This window comes from Helicoverpa armigera, chromosome 28 (genome assembly GCF_030705265.1).
Source record: "Helicoverpa armigera isolate CAAS_96S chromosome 28, ASM3070526v1, whole genome shotgun sequence".
Classification (NCBI taxonomy): Eukaryota; Metazoa; Arthropoda; class Insecta; order Lepidoptera; family Noctuidae; genus Helicoverpa; species Helicoverpa armigera.
This window is the reverse complement of record NC_087147.1, coordinates 3,562,431-3,581,013: the sequence shown is the minus strand read 5'-3', so window position 1 is coordinate 3,581,013 and position 18,583 is coordinate 3,562,431. Positions and strand designations below refer to the sequence as shown.

The 18,583-nt window shown below is 35.8% G+C and overlaps 1 protein-coding gene across 1 annotated transcript; it reads left to right on the top strand.

Annotated features, from left to right (window-relative positions):
• The first annotated feature begins 452 nt into the window (after nt 1-452).
• LOC135119012 (uncharacterized) lies at nt 453-17,098 on the top strand. Its single transcript, XM_064042261.1, has 2 exons — nt 453-485; nt 16,112-17,098. The coding sequence occupies exons 1-2, from the start codon at nt 453-455 to the stop codon at nt 17,096-17,098; spliced, it is 1,020 nt and encodes a 339-aa protein (XP_063898331.1).
• The last annotated feature ends 1,485 nt before the right edge of the window (nt 17,099-18,583 follow it).

Below are 18,583 nucleotides of genomic sequence, written 5' to 3'. Positions count from 1 at the left end.
TTGTGTATGTTTGAGTGGTTGAAGGGTTCGTTTGAGAAACTTAAGACGTCTTAAGGGTCTCTAAACATTTTGAGACTGATTTAGGTATTACTACTGTATGCATCGTGAGGAGCTTTGATCTTTGAAGTGGGTATTTCATAGATTCTAGGAACAGTTTAATTAGTTCATGGTTTTGACGAAGAAGGTCTTATTGAGAATAACTTGCATATGAATAAGTATCTAGTGGTACTCAATAGAACATATTATTAAAAAATTAAATCCTCAAAATTAATTGAAAATAATTAAGACAGACACTAGTTATGCAAGATAACTTTCTTATTCTATCACAATTTAGCTTGCCTTAAACGGCCAAAACTATTTGATGTCTATGTAACAGCGATTTTACACCGGCGGATTTTCCGCGCGGCACCGCTTAGATTTTCAGCAAACAACGACTTCGCTGTAGCTCCAAAATGTCATCTAAGGCTGCCTACGTCCGAGAATCGGTGAGCGATTTCTTATAAGAGGCATATGGAACACATCGATACCTAACAAAAATGCAATGCACACGGCCTACAAAAAGTAGATTAATAAATAAATAATTGTCTGAAAAAAAAACATCGTACTTAAAATCGGCCTGATTATCTCTCCTACAAAAAGTCTGACGTTGGCAGCCTAAAACTGACCAATCAGGCATTCTTCACATCAGTTACCTGATAACCTAGGTAGTAAAGCCTACCAATATATTCAACTATTCCATACCTATGTATGTAGGTACATATGGATAGTAAAATGAACTACAACTATACATCAAAATACTATACGCAGAGCAATATACAAAGCTGACACAATCAGTGTTGTGACGTCACAATTCATGACAATATGTCTCCTTGTAGTTACGTTATGTTGTGGTTTGTAGAATTAGATATATGCTAGATGTGGCTTCTACGGATTGTAATTGGATTCACGCTGTTATGTTGGTTGCAAAAGCGTGAAACTGAATGCTTCCTAAATTTTAAGTGTGCATTGAGCATTAAAAATGTAGATGATGGCTTGAAATTGTTCAGCAAAGGTTAGTTTTTATTTTGTTTATGTAATAACTCTTATTTATATTTTATTGCCTCTTCCATTTTCATAACATTACGTCTTGAAAATGACCGGTAGATAATAGTGTATCCTTAGAATATAGACCTAATATTATGTCCTATGATAATGTGTTACGATTAGTTTACTAGGCATAACACACAAACCCTAACTGCTGATCATCCCAACCTTGTCTTCTTAAACATTTTTTAAAATCCTCTTATCACTTGGGCTAACTAACTTTGGAATCGAACATAGGCCATCAGACTTAGCGATTGTTATTTCTATTAATATAGACATATTGCGATATTGTCAACAAAATATCAATGTTAAAGTCTATACATACAACACATCAAATTCATCTATAATTTAGACTATTCCTAGAAGAATATCAAACCAGTAAAAATCAGACCTTAAAATGTCAAACTTTTTATGAAAACCAACCGAATACTGATACAACTAACTAGATTCTGACCAATTGAAAAACCTTACACACCCAGGTATAGTTAACTAAAAACTTTTAACGTTAGAGTCAGCAAAAAAACACATTCAGGTTTAGCTGACATGAAAATTACAGTTCCGATATGAATAGTTTTCTCTTCCCAGTAATTATTTTCAGTGCGGACTTTTGAAAGTTTTGAAAGCGAACCGCAAAGTGAACGTGTTTTTTACATGTTTTTTTTTTGCAAGAAATATTTTTGATGTTCTGTAGATAGAAATGTGTTTGAATGCAGATACAATTTATGTTAGAAATGGGTTTTCATCATCATCAGCGTTTTTTTATAGTCCCACTGCTGGTCACAGGCCTCCTCTCACACAGAGAAGGAATGAGCGTTAATCACTATTCTTGGTCGACATGGATTGGTGATTTCAGAAAGTTAAGTTTTAGTCTTTTCAAGGTGTATATAGGTATTTATTATGGTATAATTATGACTGAAAATATTCTATTCGCTTATTGAATGACTAATGACTTTGTTAACCTTTAATTGATAAAATCACTCTAATTTAGTTTGAATTAATTTACCAATTTTCTTACATGCATTTCTGCGCATCAAATGATCAAAAAGTATCTATGTATAATTCGAATAAGTATTTAAAATATATTGTACATAACCATACCACTGTACCAATACATAAGAGTAGAAAATCATCAAATATGTTTTCAATTTTGCTTTCTCATTTTTCCAAAAACATTTTCAAGGACCATGGAATTTCCCCTTGCAATTTTAACAATCCCTAATACCCCAACTAAACGCCATGAGATAGGGGAAGCCCCATCATCATTAAATTTTATCTGGTGCTATTCAATTCCCGGTTTATAGCTGAAAACTTTTGTAACAGAAAAATCCAATTAAATTCCCCATCATTTTTATTACGCGCAGAGGCGGCTCGCCCTAAGGAGCGCTGGTGCAGTTTTTATAAATAATATTATTACTTATTCAAAAACTATTGTAAAGAACTACTGTAAATACTAATAAAAAAAAAGACCTTTACACATTACCTACCCATCCCACAGCCCACACCCGTCATACCATATGTTACGGCATACACCATCATGTCATACATTGCATAATACGAAATCCAACAGGAGTGAAAGAGAAATTTCGCCATAGGCCTGCGCGTGAAACAAAAGATTTTCTATGCGAAAATAGCCAATTTTGGAGCGCCGCTCACGCGACGTTGCCGGTCGGTCTATTTTACCAATCGCGCGCGCCCGACAGCGATTGCGCGCGACGTTGCCACTCTGATATAAACAAACAGATGACAGAACATGCATGCGCGCGAACGGCGAATGTAATTACTAATTCGGGATTTTTTAAATTAATAATCACATACGTGTTGAAATAGTACTTGTTACTTATTACTATTAAAGTGAGTGTTAAAATGGACAATTATAATGTGGAGTTCATTAAAAAGGCGTTGAAGACCTAGCTCATCTTTCAATTAAAATGAAAAAACATTCACAATCTCGGTACCATTTGTTGAATGAACTGCAATTAGCGTCTATCGGACGACAAGATATTCGTAAATCTCTAGATTCCGCGTACCATAAGTCTATCCGCGAGTTCAATGACCGTGTCGACGAAAACAGGTATATTTTACGAAGATTAATAGATTGTGTACTATTTTGTGGTGCATTTCAAATTGCTTTACGAGGCCACGATGAGTCTTCGGAATCACTGAATCCCGGAATATATAGAGGTTTGGTAGATTTTGTAGCCGAGATTGATTTGGCCATGAAGCAGCATTTAACCAACAGCTCCGTTTTAAAGGTACCTACTTCAAAATCAATTCAAAACGACATTTTAGACGCGATCTACGAGGTTTGCATATGTGAAATACAACAACAAATTAAAAAATCCAACTTTGTTGCTATTCAGGCAGATGAGACTACCGATTGTTCCACAATTCAACAGTTAGTGTTCATTGTGAGGTATGTAGGTACATGATGGTAAAATTTATGAGAGATTTATAAAATATTTGCAACCTAAAGGGCACACAGCAGAAATATTAGCAGCAGAGATACTGAATGAGCTGGATTCGTTAAATATTGATAAAAATAAATAAATTGGCCAATGTTACGACGGAGCTTCAGTTATGAGTGGAAATTCAAATGGTGTGCAGAAAATTGTAAAAGATATTACGTGCACTGTTATGCACACCAACTCAATCTGATATTAGAAAGAGGGGCATCGATTAATAATGCTATAAGAAGTTTCTTTTGCAACCTACACGCGTTTCCGACGTTTTTTACGCGTTCGCCGAAACGATCGGAATTCCTAAAAGAAATTGTCAACCGCAGGATACCAGCCGCTCCACAAACTAGGTGGAATAATAATACACGGACAGTGATAGTTATTCACGATAACTTAGGGTCCCTAAAAGAGTGCATGCAAGCTATCATGGATTCGCCAAACAGTGATTCGAACTCATTCAACCAAGCTCAATCGCTCCTTTCATATTTAAATAACGACGACTTCCTGTATTGGCTTAATTTCTTCGCAACACTGATGCCTCATTGTGAAATGCTGTTTAAATTTTTACAGACTCGATCTATTGACTCAATAAAAATTACTAACGAAGTCGGCAAATTTGAAAAATAGTAAGCGAGTTGCGTAACGCAGTGCCGCCGCCTTCGCCCGCTAAAAAACGCCGGCCGAATAATGTCAGTCATTCGGCAATGCGTAAGGAAATATGTGACGTAGTAAGAATGCAAATAAAGGACAGATTTGTGTATACTGATCATCTATTGGCGTCAAAACTTTTTTTACCGGCAATTTTGAGAACTACAACCAAAACTTTCCGGAAGAAGAATTCAAAAAAGTGGTTAAAACATATGATTTTTTGGAAAGCTCAAAACTGAAAAACGAGCCAGTAGTTATTTACAGCAGGAAAGATTTCCATAACGCGGATGGCGCGGTAGCTTTACTGCAACACTTTATAGAGTTCAACCTAGAGTCAGTTTTTGCTGAAAGTATTAAATTATTAAAATTAATTTGTATAATACCGATGACCTCGGTCGAAAGTGAGCGCTGCTTTTCCACCTTAAATAAAGTGAAAACTTTTACGCGTAATAGCATGACACAGGACCGTTTAAATGCGTTGTGCATGATATCTATAGAAAAACGGCTGATTAATCAGATATCTGATTTTCACAGAAAAGTCATAGATATTTTTGCACACCAAAAAGACAGACGTATGCATTTTCTCTATAAGTAATTTTGTTTAAAATAAATAGTATTGCTAACGAGATGTATTTTAATTGTTTTTACCTTTTGTAACACATTTACAGCAAATAAATTAGGAACTTTGACTTTGAGTTTTCAAGTGAACACCCAAACAATTTTGTCACAAGCCGCCTCTGATTACGCGCAAAGAGCAGGGTAGATGGGGTAATTTAAGTGTCGTACTGTCTAAACGCATGGAAAAGAATATGGCCGCAATTTGAGGAAAATAATATATTAACAGTCATAGAAACTCTGCAAAAACACGCTTTTATAAATGCATGTAAATATACAAAAAAACTTAACAGTGGTCAAAGACCATTCAATCAATGTGGAACAAGAGTCATTTTACAAGATATGATTCGATGTTTCATCAAGAAGTTCCAGTTCATATCTTCTGGCTCCATCATCAGATTAGTTCGACAGTACCATGTTATTGTATCTATTGTCATCACAACTATGTGCAGCTGTCAATGTTTATGAAGCTACAATCCTTGGAAGATGTTTAATAAGTTATCTTAGATTCCACTGCATAGTTTCAATACATACAGGTCGACCTACTAAAAGCTTGTTAAAAACAATAATGGCTCCATTCAAAATATGTACAAACCGCCATACAGAAACACTTCAAAAAGTCATCAGTCGTCGAACACCGAGAATCCCAAAAATCTAAACCCCAAAAATGTTTTTGACACGACATTGTTTAACAGTGAGAGTACCCACACACTAGTAACTAAATAGTCGGCCGACAGTTGACCTTATAACTGGCAAAAAGTTATGATAAAATCATGATTTCACTCAGGGTTTTTAGGTGGTCTGATACCGGCTAAATACGTGATCTTTGTAATGTGCGTACTACCATTCATCTTCACACAGATTTATGACCCCAAACAAACTATCGGCCGACTATAAGTCTGTAATCTGTTACTCTAAATGTCAGTTCTGAATAAAAGTCACGTTTTTTCCACAATACTAACGTGTTTTGAATACTAGAAACTGTATAGAAACGTGTCCCAGTAGATTTTTCTCGTCATTTACTTTTCGAAAGACAGATTTTCGATTCGAAGCGATTTATTGTCTATCTGTATATACGGTCCCTCGTCTCACTTAAGCTACTCGAGGGATAAATTTCTAGAATGCCTACAGACAATTTATTGTGGCAACTACAGCTTATCTTGGGAATCCCAATATAATTTACCCGTCTGCAATTATTTATATTTGTAGTGGTGAGACGAAAGCATTAGGGTGTTAAATTCTGACTCAACCACTAATGTGTTTGATAGTAAGTATGCGGGTCACATATAGAATTTAAGTGTATTTTGAGCTTTGGATTATGTAGACAAATTAACATTTGGACGATCAAAAGTCTAGTGTATAATGTCAAGCCACATCAAGGTATTTTTTGCTTAGAATTGCAAAATAATTTGATTTTGAAAGAAGTCTTGAAGATCTCTTTACTTCTTTTTTGTAAGTTGCAAGCATTTCTCTATATCCCAGTGCTATAAGTTCAGGTAATATACGTAACCTACGAAGCGTTCAAGCAATATTTCCTTAATACGAATTTGATGTTAACGAAGCTATTTTCTAACTGCACAGTCCAGGTGTGACACCGTACACCTCACCTACCAAGTTGCGCACTCCACTACCTGTATATAGAACATTTTCAGTGCACAACCTTATTGTTGGCAGTACAATAGTATCGGCGGCCTTACAATAGGTATTGTTCACGTTGTAGGCAATAGACTAGATAATGTTACATTCAATGCGCGTTCGATAGAAAAATGAAGTAGTTAAGCTTTTGTTTCTTTTGACCAAGTGGGTTTGGTTTAGTGTCTGCGTCAGGACCGCCGTCACAACTTACCGATCCTCTCGAAATACATATAGAGAGTTGCTACCTAATTGCTACCAGCTACCATTAGTTGCTACCCTCGTGGTTTTGAAGATATTCAGCATCCAAAGGTGACAGCCATTCTGATATCAGGATGGCTGTCACTTTTCCCAGTGTGAAGAAACGGCTAAAGTATTGAGTTTTTTTTCACCCAGAGTTGCTACCTAATTACTACCCTCTGGAATTAAATTTTAGACCACATCGATTCCGTAGATAAAATGAAATGAGTTTTTGCGCCACAAAACCACGAGGGTAGCAATTGTTAGCAACTAATGGTAGCTGGTAGCAATTAGGTAACAACTCTCTATATGTATTTCGAGGGGATAGGTAAGTTGTGACAGGGGTCCTGACGCAGACGGTTTAGTGTGTTTTGGTGACTGAAGCATTTTAAGCGTGGCCTAGATAAATAATTTCTCATTGTATAATCCAAATCAATAATAATATTTAATTGTCTACTCGTGACCAAAAGGCTGGCCTATACTTCGGTCAAAGAATATGCATTGCCATTCAGCGTGGCAATGCAGCCAGCCTTTTGGGCACGATCCCTGCTGTCAGCGATGCGGATGACTTTTTGAGACATAGTTTTTATTTTTGTAAATATGTATATTAGGTCAGATATGTAGGTTACTACTAGAATAGTTTATCATAATATTTAGTGGCTTATTGAAAATTCGAATGAGGGTTAGACGAATATAACTATACCAGCAGGTTCACATTGGGGACTTTGAAACGCCCCCTTTGCTAAAATACGTTTTGAGAACCAAGATATCTAAAGCGTACACTAGCCCGCTTCTAATCAAGCGGCATCAAGCCTACATTCACTCGCCCATTGTGTACTCGACCTAAAGACGACGTACAATATAAAATCTGTTTTTTTCTTCCTAAGGATTCCTAAATTCTAATCATTTCCTAATGATATTAAACTCTAATTTAGCTAAACAATGCAAACGACTAGGTAAAATATTTAACAAAAACTATTCCTTCCCAAAATTCCTTTCGAAGCAAACTAAAAGTTACCTCACCTAAGATATTACTTACCTGGAATTTATGTTAAACAATTATTAACAGCAAAATTGAGCGTAATTATCCTATTAACACAGCATCGCAATCTCTTTGAGACTATACTGTTTTGACTTTTCACAGAATTTAATTAAAGTGCTTGTAATAATTTTGAGCGTTCCTTTGTTTTGTTTGTAGTTTAAATACTGTGTGGAGTACAAGCGTTTTGTTGTTGTAGAAGGTATGGTGTAGATGCCTGGTGAGGGCATCAATTTATAGGAAGAGGTATTTTGATTGGACTTTCCCGAATTTCGGGAAGCAAGATTTCACTCGTGACGAAATTTGTAACTTTGATATTCAAGTACAAAAACTATTTGTTTTCAAAGTTTTCAAAAAGGGTTAATTAAGATAAAGTTTTTGCAAATATATGTAGACACATACACGAGATGTGTTATCATATCATCACCTGCTTAACCTTTCGCAAGTACATTGGGATAGGCTTCCAATCTCACCGCATGCAGCTATGTACCAGTGTTTTACATAGAGCGACTATTTGATCTCCTCAAGTAAACTGGGCAATGTGCAACCCGATTTCATTTAGTAACACTGGTTCTCAGATTTTCTAACTACTACTTACGTCAGCTAAAGACGTATAAATATGCCAGGTCTCCTCACAAATTCGTTGTGAAATAAATAATCATCCATCCCCAAACCAACCACTCCTTTGCTTAACCTTTAATCGATCCGTACAACTATTCCCTACTAACTTTCACACAACTCTCTACAATATACTTAATTAAATGACCCAGTTATCCAACCTGCATATAACTGCGATAAATCTTAGCACACAAGCATGTATCCAGTTGCAGAATCATGCAGGCAAGTCCTTAACGAGTGAAAGTGATGCTAGTATTTGTACTGTAGGCCAGGCTTAATTGGATCGCATAGGGTAAGCATGGAGGACAAAATGACTAGCGGAGGTGTCATAACTGAAAATCTCTTAAGGAAGTAGAGGGAGAGAAGTAAGGGACGAGGAACGTTGCTGTCTACGCCCTTATACACCTTTGGACCCGAGCATTTTTTGTCATACATATAAATCGTTGACAGATGTCTCAAAGACCAGGGCCAAGGCCTGCCGGGGCTGCGAGATTGTTCGAAAGAACCGGCCCTGGTACATAAAGGGCTTAAGAAGGTATATGCTGGGTGTTAGTCAGTAAGAGTCTGACACTCCTTCACGTTGCTAACTCACAGCGGGACTCATTAGAAAAGGTGTCATAACGAAAAATCTCATAATAAAATGCGCGCCAAATTGCGGGTGAACGGGAGGTGAGGAACGTTACTGTATTCGCCCTTTATGTCTTCTTTGGACCCGACCATACTTATTTGTTATACAAAGAATCGTCTTAGTTCACTCGTAACTGATTATTTTGGTCAAACCTACCAACGAATTTGACTTAGAAGAAGGCGCCTGACCTACCTGCATTATGGCATCTCTGCTCATCTTTCCTTACTCCGTGGTTACACATTCGGTCCTTAGAGCTTTCAGTGCGCTCGATACTAGTGCAGGGTTGGAAGTTATATTTTGGTCTATTGCGTTTTTTGGTGGGGAAAGTTGGATTTTTTTGTGAATGATTAAGAACACACCGGAGAATTTTTAGTCGACCGACAGTTTAATGGGACGCTTGATAAGTATGGAGATTTTTGGGAGTGCACACTTTAAAACGATTAGGTATTTGGCCGGTATCAGAGCGACTATAAACTTTGATTGAATTCTTAAAAAACACTTCTGTCATCCGTCTGTAATTGTGGTAAGCTATTTACTGTCTATTTTAAAATATAGTTTTAAAAGCATACGTGAATTAATCAATTTAAACGTGGCGCTAATTTTATTTATTTAATAATAGTTTATTTTTATCTTTAACGCCGTTAAACAGCATTTTCTCATAAAAAAACCTTTTCAGTACAGCATAACGTTCGTACAAGATTACTTAACCCTACACTGCAGTGGCTAATGAACTTTTATAACTACACCGTCAACCCTACGCTGCTAGTCTCACATGGGGCATTAATTTGCATTATACTCTCTACGCGGTGCATAACCCTATAAAATGTACTAATGGACAAGCTTATGTGCCATAAAGTGTTATTTCGCATGAGCTCGAATCAGCAGCAGCGTTCTGTCTGATGAGCCGATTAGATTTGAACGCAAGCGATTTTCGTCTTTACAGCTTTCTACGGTTTTATTCGAAGTGATTCGGGAATTGGGATCGTTTGGCCTATATGGGGATGGCTTGCATATAGAATAGGCGATCAGGATAAAGTTTGGAGTATAACCGTGACGCGGTATTCATAAAAATGTATGATGGTACATACAAATTGATCAACTTTTTGATTGTGATGAAGTAAAAGTTCGTTTATGTCAGTCATATTTTTTGTTAATTTATTATTCTGTTAGTACCGTTTTCCAGAGCCCAGAATTATAATGGAATGTTAAAAGTTATCCTTTGTTCAAAAAATCTAAGCATAAGCTAATACAAATGTGCGAATTTGGGGGTGTGCGATCTTAGAAATACCTTTGTTGATTTTATTAGTAGGATCATTTATTACTCCTTTAGTACCTACTATTATCTAAAAAAAACATTATTACAGTTATTTTCTTATAAAATTCATTTAAAATCCTATCCAATCCTCCTAAACTGATACCTATGTCTAGAATTTCAATCACAAAATTTCGCTATAATTCTTTCCTTTTTCTTAGCAGCCAAAATTTTTGGAATTCGGCCAATTGCCTAACCCGGGTTGGCAAAGCAAGGACCTAGGTTCAGTTTAAAAAGTAGAACACTGTTGTAGTTTTTGAGAACATTTTTCAGAAGAAACCTTTTCATTTATTATGTGCTTAGAGTAGCTTTTAAAATAGTGGTGATGAAATAAATTGTGTGAGTGTAGTACATAGATATTTAAAATAACGTAACCAGATAAATTATGGGATCAGGCGTTACTTTATGGAATAAAATATTAGGAAAGATAATTAGTAACATTAAATTTAGCATTACCCGACTCAGAAATATTATTAAGTACCATTACTTTTAAAGGCCTGTATACTGCAGTGAGACAGTAAGGTCCAGAATCTACAAAAGCAGAGCGTAGGAGATTTTAAACTAAAAATAGAATTTCTCCGCTCAAAACTATTGAATAGATGCAGATATCTTGTCTGTTTAAATACATTAACTGTATATAAATATCTCCATTGCGGTCCCTTTTACCACAAAAAATATTTTACACAAGTAGTTAAGGTTTTCTAGCGTAAACAATTGCAAGTGGTCAGAGGAAAAAAGTATGTAGCACTCCATACATAGGCGTTAAATAATAACACATAAACACTAAAAAGAGAACTGTCAGTAACAAAACACGAGTTCTAGCTCTTGGTAATACAAAACGCCTCAGGTATGTTCTCCCAAAGTTTTACTTATAACGTACAACAACTGACATGCAAACGTTATCATGGAGGGCACGGATGTTAAGAATATGGAAGTGGTTGAAACACATTCGTTAAAGTACTCATAATTTTGAGGATAATAAATGGTTTAAATACTGACTTGAGCTAAAATATAAATTATTTGTAAACTGCTCTTCCAAAGCCCATTAGAACAGACTTTAATGTTAATTGATCTAAACTCTTGATGAGGTTAAGGAGGCTAATCATTATTATTTATTAAATACTTTTTGTACATTGTACGACTGTGGACTCAACGTACAATTACATATGAGCACAGGTATACCTTGTTCTTCTTTGACCACAAGCATACTAAAACAACAACTAAAGTACCTTTAGTTAGCTTTTGAGCTTTTAAAGCATGTTTCATTCAGTCAATGTAAATTCAAAATGGTACATTTTACTTCAACATTTCATTAAAATAGACCAAAATTCCGAAACCTCTTCCAGCAGCACTACATCATATTCTCACCCATTAAATCGGGCTAAGTAAAATTTAGCGGCATTGTGCGAAGGAGCGTTACATGAATAATCCATTCTTTGTGTTCATTGCAGTTTTGTTGTAACACCCGCTAGAGGGCGCTTAATGTAGGTATGTCTTTATTAATTTTCGAGAATTTGTTGAGAAAGACACGATTTGTTAAATGGTCGGATGTGTGAATTATATTAATGTTCAAAAATACAGTTGCTACATAGAAATAATTTTCTGTTATTTACTTATACAGGCGGACTATAAATTCTGCCAAATTGATATACCTTTTACGATTTATGTAATTGGCTTTCAAAGCCAACTAACTACAAGTAACTCGAATAAAATAAATAAATACCTACTTAGTTTTTCAAAACACACATGTCAAAAACCCTTCCGATACGCAGTACGTTTCACGGAAATAAAATCAAATTACCATTAATTAATTTCAAGAAACGAATTCCAGTTAAAAACAAACAAAAGACACGAAAACAGAAAAGCTACAATTTCCCTGAAGAAGCACCATTAAACCGAAGTTCCAGTGAAACATAATCCCTGAATCCCTTCATAGGGCACAACAAACAATCAAAATAATAAGTGAAAATTCTATAACAAATGACTTTTGTAGATAAGTACTGAAACCCTTATAATTAATGAACTGGCAATCCTTTCTATCGAACTTAATGAACTTCAATGCGGACACACGGTTTCTTAGTTCGTCCAACATCGACAAAATATGAAAATTTTACGTGTAAAGAAGTTTGCAAAAAATTTAAATGTAATGTAAAAATCATTTATACTGAGACGCAGGTCAAAGACGTCCAATGCAGGACAAAGCCCAACCAAGCTGAAGAGTCCAGCCCTGGGATATTTTTATACGACTTCAAAAAAGAAGGTTCACTGTTTGATCTATATCTAGATATGTATATATGTTGTGCGCGTATCTTACGTTTCGCTGAAGAAAGACGCGGTTTTCAGCATACTACAGACTTAGGAGAAGGTTTTAAGTATATTATTGAAGTCAGTTTTATTTTGATACGGAGCTGCTACTGCCCATCTCCTTGCAAGGAATTCAGTATCCCACTTGGTGCTGCATATTATCACCAGTAGGTTACCAGAGCCTTGTTCGTTTTTCAGTAGGCAGCACCATTGACAGCTGAGGTTGACAATTGGGACAAGACGTAGTTGGTTTGACCCCTTTCACCTTACATTATTGGATCCTACATTACGTTCATCCATATAGGATTAACTTCTACGAAAATGGTGATCCCGTTTGTAAAATCTGTATCAAGAATTTGCACTGAGTTGCAGCACTGTTGTCAGATGAAATTACGGTTAAGATGGTCAAGGTGTCATTCTAATTTAACCTTTATATCAATTTCAGTATTTAACTTTATGTTTGTTTATCTGTCACGAGGATGTTTCTTATAAACTTTGTTGCGCTAAATTACGAATAAATGTACAAACTGAGAACCTCTTCTTTATTTTCAAGAAGTCGGTGTAAAGCCATTCACAACAATACAATTTATTTCCTCAGTATACAGTTAGAAAATTTTTGAAAAATTTAGGTTATTATACTTAGCGAATTATTACATATAATTCTTGCAGAAATATTTTCATTGTGTATCACACATTGTCACAGATTATTTTAAAGATCCTAGTACTTAAAACATAGAAAAAATATGGCTGACTGTTTTTTCCCAAAGCTGTGCAACTTAAAAAGCAGTATGTCCAAAGAAATAGATCTAGCCACTCTACCGGGATTGATTTACGCAGTCGTCTAATTGTCTGCGGAGAGATTGAAAGTAATTCCCTGAAACAACGTCTTCAAGGATAAGCGGTAACAGATTGGATAAAATTTATCCAGAACATTCGTCCGCTTGTTTATTGATCATGGACAGTGGGCTGATTTTTCTAAGGTGTAGAAAAATATTTAAAATTACAAGTACTTAATACATCTTCAAAAACTGTATGTATTTCTTACTAAAAATGCTTCAGTTATTCTCATAATCTTAGGATCTATTAATTTGTAATCTAACTTCATAATCTCACAAAATTATATATAAAAAAAAAACAGAAAAAACATTTTTTTTTCTAAATAATGTAATGATTGAAACTACTTGCATACTGCAATACATTATACTATAATGTACATCGTTCCTACTATTCTAAATTTAAAGCTTTTATGTAAACCATTATAAAGTAATGATTTATTCTACCATAAAATACTGAACTAAAACTACAGTAGCTAAGTCACACGAACAAACCACCCAAAGTATAATTTAAAACTTTCAATTTGCATAGTTATCAAAGTAGGTCTGTGCCATTTTACACGTTATCTAGGCCACTACCTTTCTATTCATTCACCTAGGCCATTTCCATGGGACGCTTAATCAAAGTGACATACAATCCATCACCTTTGGGGCCCTAAGAACTTCCCCTTTCAATTCATTATGCCGGCTCCCAATGATAAAATGGGTGCAATTTTTCAACGATATGACGATAAAAGATTTAAAAGCGGCATTCAATTATTTTTTTCTTGTAAAATTCTGCTTTAAGCACACTGTGCGATGAGACGGAAAACCCACTGTGTTGAAATCACTGATTTTAGGGAATGGCCCTTGTTTTTGTATGTCGACATCAATTAAAATTCGATTTGGTTTTGTGAATAGAACGGGAATACGGACTAAATGTATTGTTGGAGTATTTTAGAGGAGTTTTCAATTCGTTGTGTTTACGTCCGCTGTTCCACGATTTGGGTGTAAATTACTTCAATTTATTTTTTGATTCTTCACTGAACATGTTTTTTTGTGTTTGGAAATTGATTATGTTGGTAGTGTACCCACTTTATATGCATTGTGAAATATCAAACAATGTGATGAGAGTTTTTATGTGACCGGATTGAAAACCCTGTATCTAGTATAACCTAGCTTAAGCTTTGAAACCAAAACAGTTAGCGATCAAAAACCATTTTTACTTCTCATTATAGACAAAACACAGCACACTGTGCTTACTCTCTCCTTACAAAATGTATTGTATAACATTCAAAAGGATGCAACTTATATTGTAATGTACTTAACACTGTAATTGAAGAGAAAATAAAGATTTTTTTTATTTATTTATTTCTAAGATCAAAATTTTTATATACCTACCTAAGTATGTGTTACGAAATGTGTGTACCTAATATATGTATTAGGTACTTTGAATTTTATTGTTTGACTTAAACATATACCGCACTACTTTACTGTTTTTAAAACCTCGATAAAGTTTGCTCTTGCAATAGAAACCTCGAATCTTCTATAGATCTGTCTGCCTCAGCGATCAGTCTACTCTAAAGGGATGACAAATCCGACCTCTACCGATCTTCTGTTGAGTAGCTATCGCGATAAGACTGCACAATGCAATTTACGGAGGTCTTGAGCAAACTGATTTTACTGGGTTTTGGTTTGGAGCTAGTATTTTGAAGAGTGTTTTAGAAAGTTTTTTGTGTATTAAAATGATTATTTTCAATGTTTTCTGAGCTTGGAACGTTGCCGGTTTCTAAGTATTTACTGAAAAAAGAGATATGCAGAGCGCTAACAAAAATAATTGCAAAGAGATAACAGCATTGCCGCTTTTATTTCTAGTAGACGTAATAAGCAAGTTCATATTGTTTTCAAAACCAAAGATATCTTATCATAAGCTTTAAGGAAATAAAAATATTTTGCACTCATTAAAAGCATTTATTATGACTATGATGCATTTATTATGGCCTATATACTTAGTATATATCAAAAATCTCTCACTACCTAAGCCCTTGCATTAATCCCAATTTATTTTTAGGAGACGGTACAGCATGGCATATTCCATATCTTCCTATATAACGTCACCATATGTCTTTTCCTGCCTTTTCCCAACTATACTGGGGTCGGCTTCCAGTCTTACCAAATGCAGCTGAGTACCAGTATTTTACCATCCTAACTCACAACTAACCCCCCTTACAACCATTTCGAAAAATGACTGTTGCAAGCCCCATATTCTCGTCCCAAACATAAACTTAGAAAACTACCAATACACATTTAGAATAAAATATAAACAGACGCAGTTTCCTTCCAGTATTTCTGCTATTTCCACTCGATACAGGAACTTGGTGCCTGAACGGATATTACTAGCTTTCTCACGTGGAAAGCATTCAGTGGGAAAAGTAATGGTATGTTGTTATTACTGGGAAATCACTATAATGATGATAAGAATCTTTAGGTGTGCGATAAAAGCTAGGTTATATTTTTTTATAGTTTTAAATATATGTCGATATCGGAGCTTATCTCCATATATAAGGTGCTTTAATATTACCTGCCAGGACTTGAATGGGGGGTAGTATTGCGTTTATAGATCACAATAGTAAAGATAAATAATTGGTTATTTGTCATATTTTTTTTCATACAAAAACAAAATACGTATAAATTTGACTTAATGTTTAGTATAAAACCATCCAGTGGAGTTACCGCGTTGCCGCTCCGCACCGAATTCTTTTCAATTTATTTCGCAAAAAGCGCGGCGGCGCCTTTCATACACTGTTGCCATACTTATCAGATGGCGCCGGCGCGCGGCGGCTAGACAGACTGTCGCCAACGCGCAGCCCCGCGAGCCCCCACCCTCACCCGCACTACCCCGTTCGTCGCACGCGCCAGCCGACCGCCTGCGCCTGCTCGCTAGTCGCGACCCGCCGCCCGCCCGCTCGGAATCGAGAAGGACTCCACCCGTACCATTTCACTAGGGTACAAGAGTTGCATCCACACGACTACGCGCGTCGCCTCACGTTCTGTAATTGGTTACGGGAAGAACGTCGCAACATTCTGTGGACTGACGAGTCCAGATTCACACGGGTTGGTATGTTCAACATACACAATGCGCACTATTGGACTGAAGTGAATCCTCGTGTTGTGCGGCCAGACCACTTCCAGACTCGGTTTAGTGTGAATGTGTGGGCCGGAATACTCGGCAACAGAATTTTAGGACCAGTGTTCTTGGACAGACTGAACGGAGACACGTATCTGCGCTTGCTGAGAACCCGTGTGAGAAGAATGTTGGAAGGTATTCCTCTTGAAGAGATAAGAGGGCTGCACTTTCAACATGATGGAGCACCCCCTCATTTCGCCAATAGCCTACGGGCATTTTTAAACGGTGTGTGGTACGGCGGTGAAAGGTGGATAGGCCGAGGAGGGCCAGTGCCGTGGCCTCCTCGCTCGCCGGATTTGACCCCTTTAGACTTTTTTTTGTGGGGTCGTGTAAAGGACCTTGTGTATAGCCAAACTGGACATGATATTAGAAGTGCGGAAGAACTTAAAAGGCGCATCAGACGCGCATTTAGACGTGTAAAAAGTGAAACGGACACATTAAATAAAGTGAAGAGACAAGTGCGTAAGCGTGCCTTCGTTTGTGTGCAACGCGAAGGCGGACTTGTGCAACAGTTTTGTAGATAAGTAGGTAGGGAGTGTGTAAATAAGTGTAAATTTTGTGCAATTATTGTAAATAAGATGATTAACTTTTAAACACGCCAAGTTACTGCAATTTATCTTCATTTGATAATAATCGTTATCGATAGTTAAAACAAATGTGATTCTTTACACTAACTTGTCAGTCCAAAGCCTGTTTTAAGTGTGATGGGAAGTTTATCATCTTATTTAGATACGTCAGTTTTTTGGAAGAATGCGTTATCTGGTAAGTAATTACACATTTTAAACACTTTTTAGGTAGAGTCGAAACTAGTCAGCTGATTTCAGTTTTCATTCACAGAACAGATAGAAAGAGATAGCAGTTGTTTTCATTGACGGAGCGATACTACGAACGTAATTTGTGTACCACGTTATTCAGAGTAGAGCCAATGTTAATTTAACTTGTTTAATGTCTCAAATTGAATTGACTGTTCCGGGGAACGAAATTTCTTCACTATTGTAATCTATAAACGCAATACTACCCCCCATTCAAGTCCTGGCAGGTAATATTAAAGCACCTTATATGTACTTCAATACTAATAAATAATAATATATTTGTGTGAATCGAATAGGCTCCGAACTACTGAACTGATGTGTTATCCGGGTACGGGATGAAGTTTCTCTGGGACGCGGTTGAAACCGCGAGAAAACGGTTAGACGATAATGAAGTTTTGACATAGGGACATTTTTGACAGAGATTAGTTTTATATATCGTTTGATTCACAATTTCTTGCTCTATTTTTGTTCTACCCTTATAATAATTATTTTAACTGTTCGAATTGATTCAAATCGATCAAAACATTTTGAATACTTACAACGATAGTTTTTTTACCAAGATAAACTGTGAAAAGTGCATAAAAAATCATCATCCTAATCATCACATCCTAATTCAGAACCTCCTCCTTTTTAGAAAGTCGGTTGCAAATATTTCGACTTTTAAATATTTACCTTAGTTAAACGCATAGGTTATAAAAAATATTGCTATAAAAATATTCATAGTACAAATAAATGTTTAAAATAAATTGCTTTGCATTTTTTATCACACAATAAAAATATTGTATTGCAGCCGTAAAGTATAATGCTTTTGTTATAAAGCGGTCCAATTTTATGCAAATATAAATATGTATGAATGTGTATGGTTTTAATTATTTTTATTTGTATTATTTATTAACTTTTGTCGGTTTTAGGAGTATGCTAGAAGCGTTGTATAAAAATAAAACGATGAATATAGGAACCTTATGTCCGGATTGTGTAAGTAGATACTAGCTGTTTCCCGCAGTTCCACCTGCGTCACGAAGGACCTACCTCTACTATTACTACCTAGCTACCTATTTTTATAATATTAGTTATGGAATCCACGATCATTTCTTATTTGGTTTTCAATTAAAACAGCTATCCTTAAAAACAGTGACATTATCAAAAATTCCATAATTAACAAGAAGATCAACTAACACCATTATATCCGTTTCCATC

What these genes read in the sequence shown, in the direction of transcription:
- LOC135119012 (XM_064042261.1), top strand. Translation starts at nt 453, where the DNA reads ATGTCATCTAAGGCTGCCTACGTCCGAGAATCG. An exon ending in CTGCCTACGTCCGAGAATCG is followed by an intron (nt 486 to 16,111) that starts GTGAGCGATTTC and finishes AAAACCATCCAG; the next exon opens with TGGAGTTACCGCGTTGCCGC.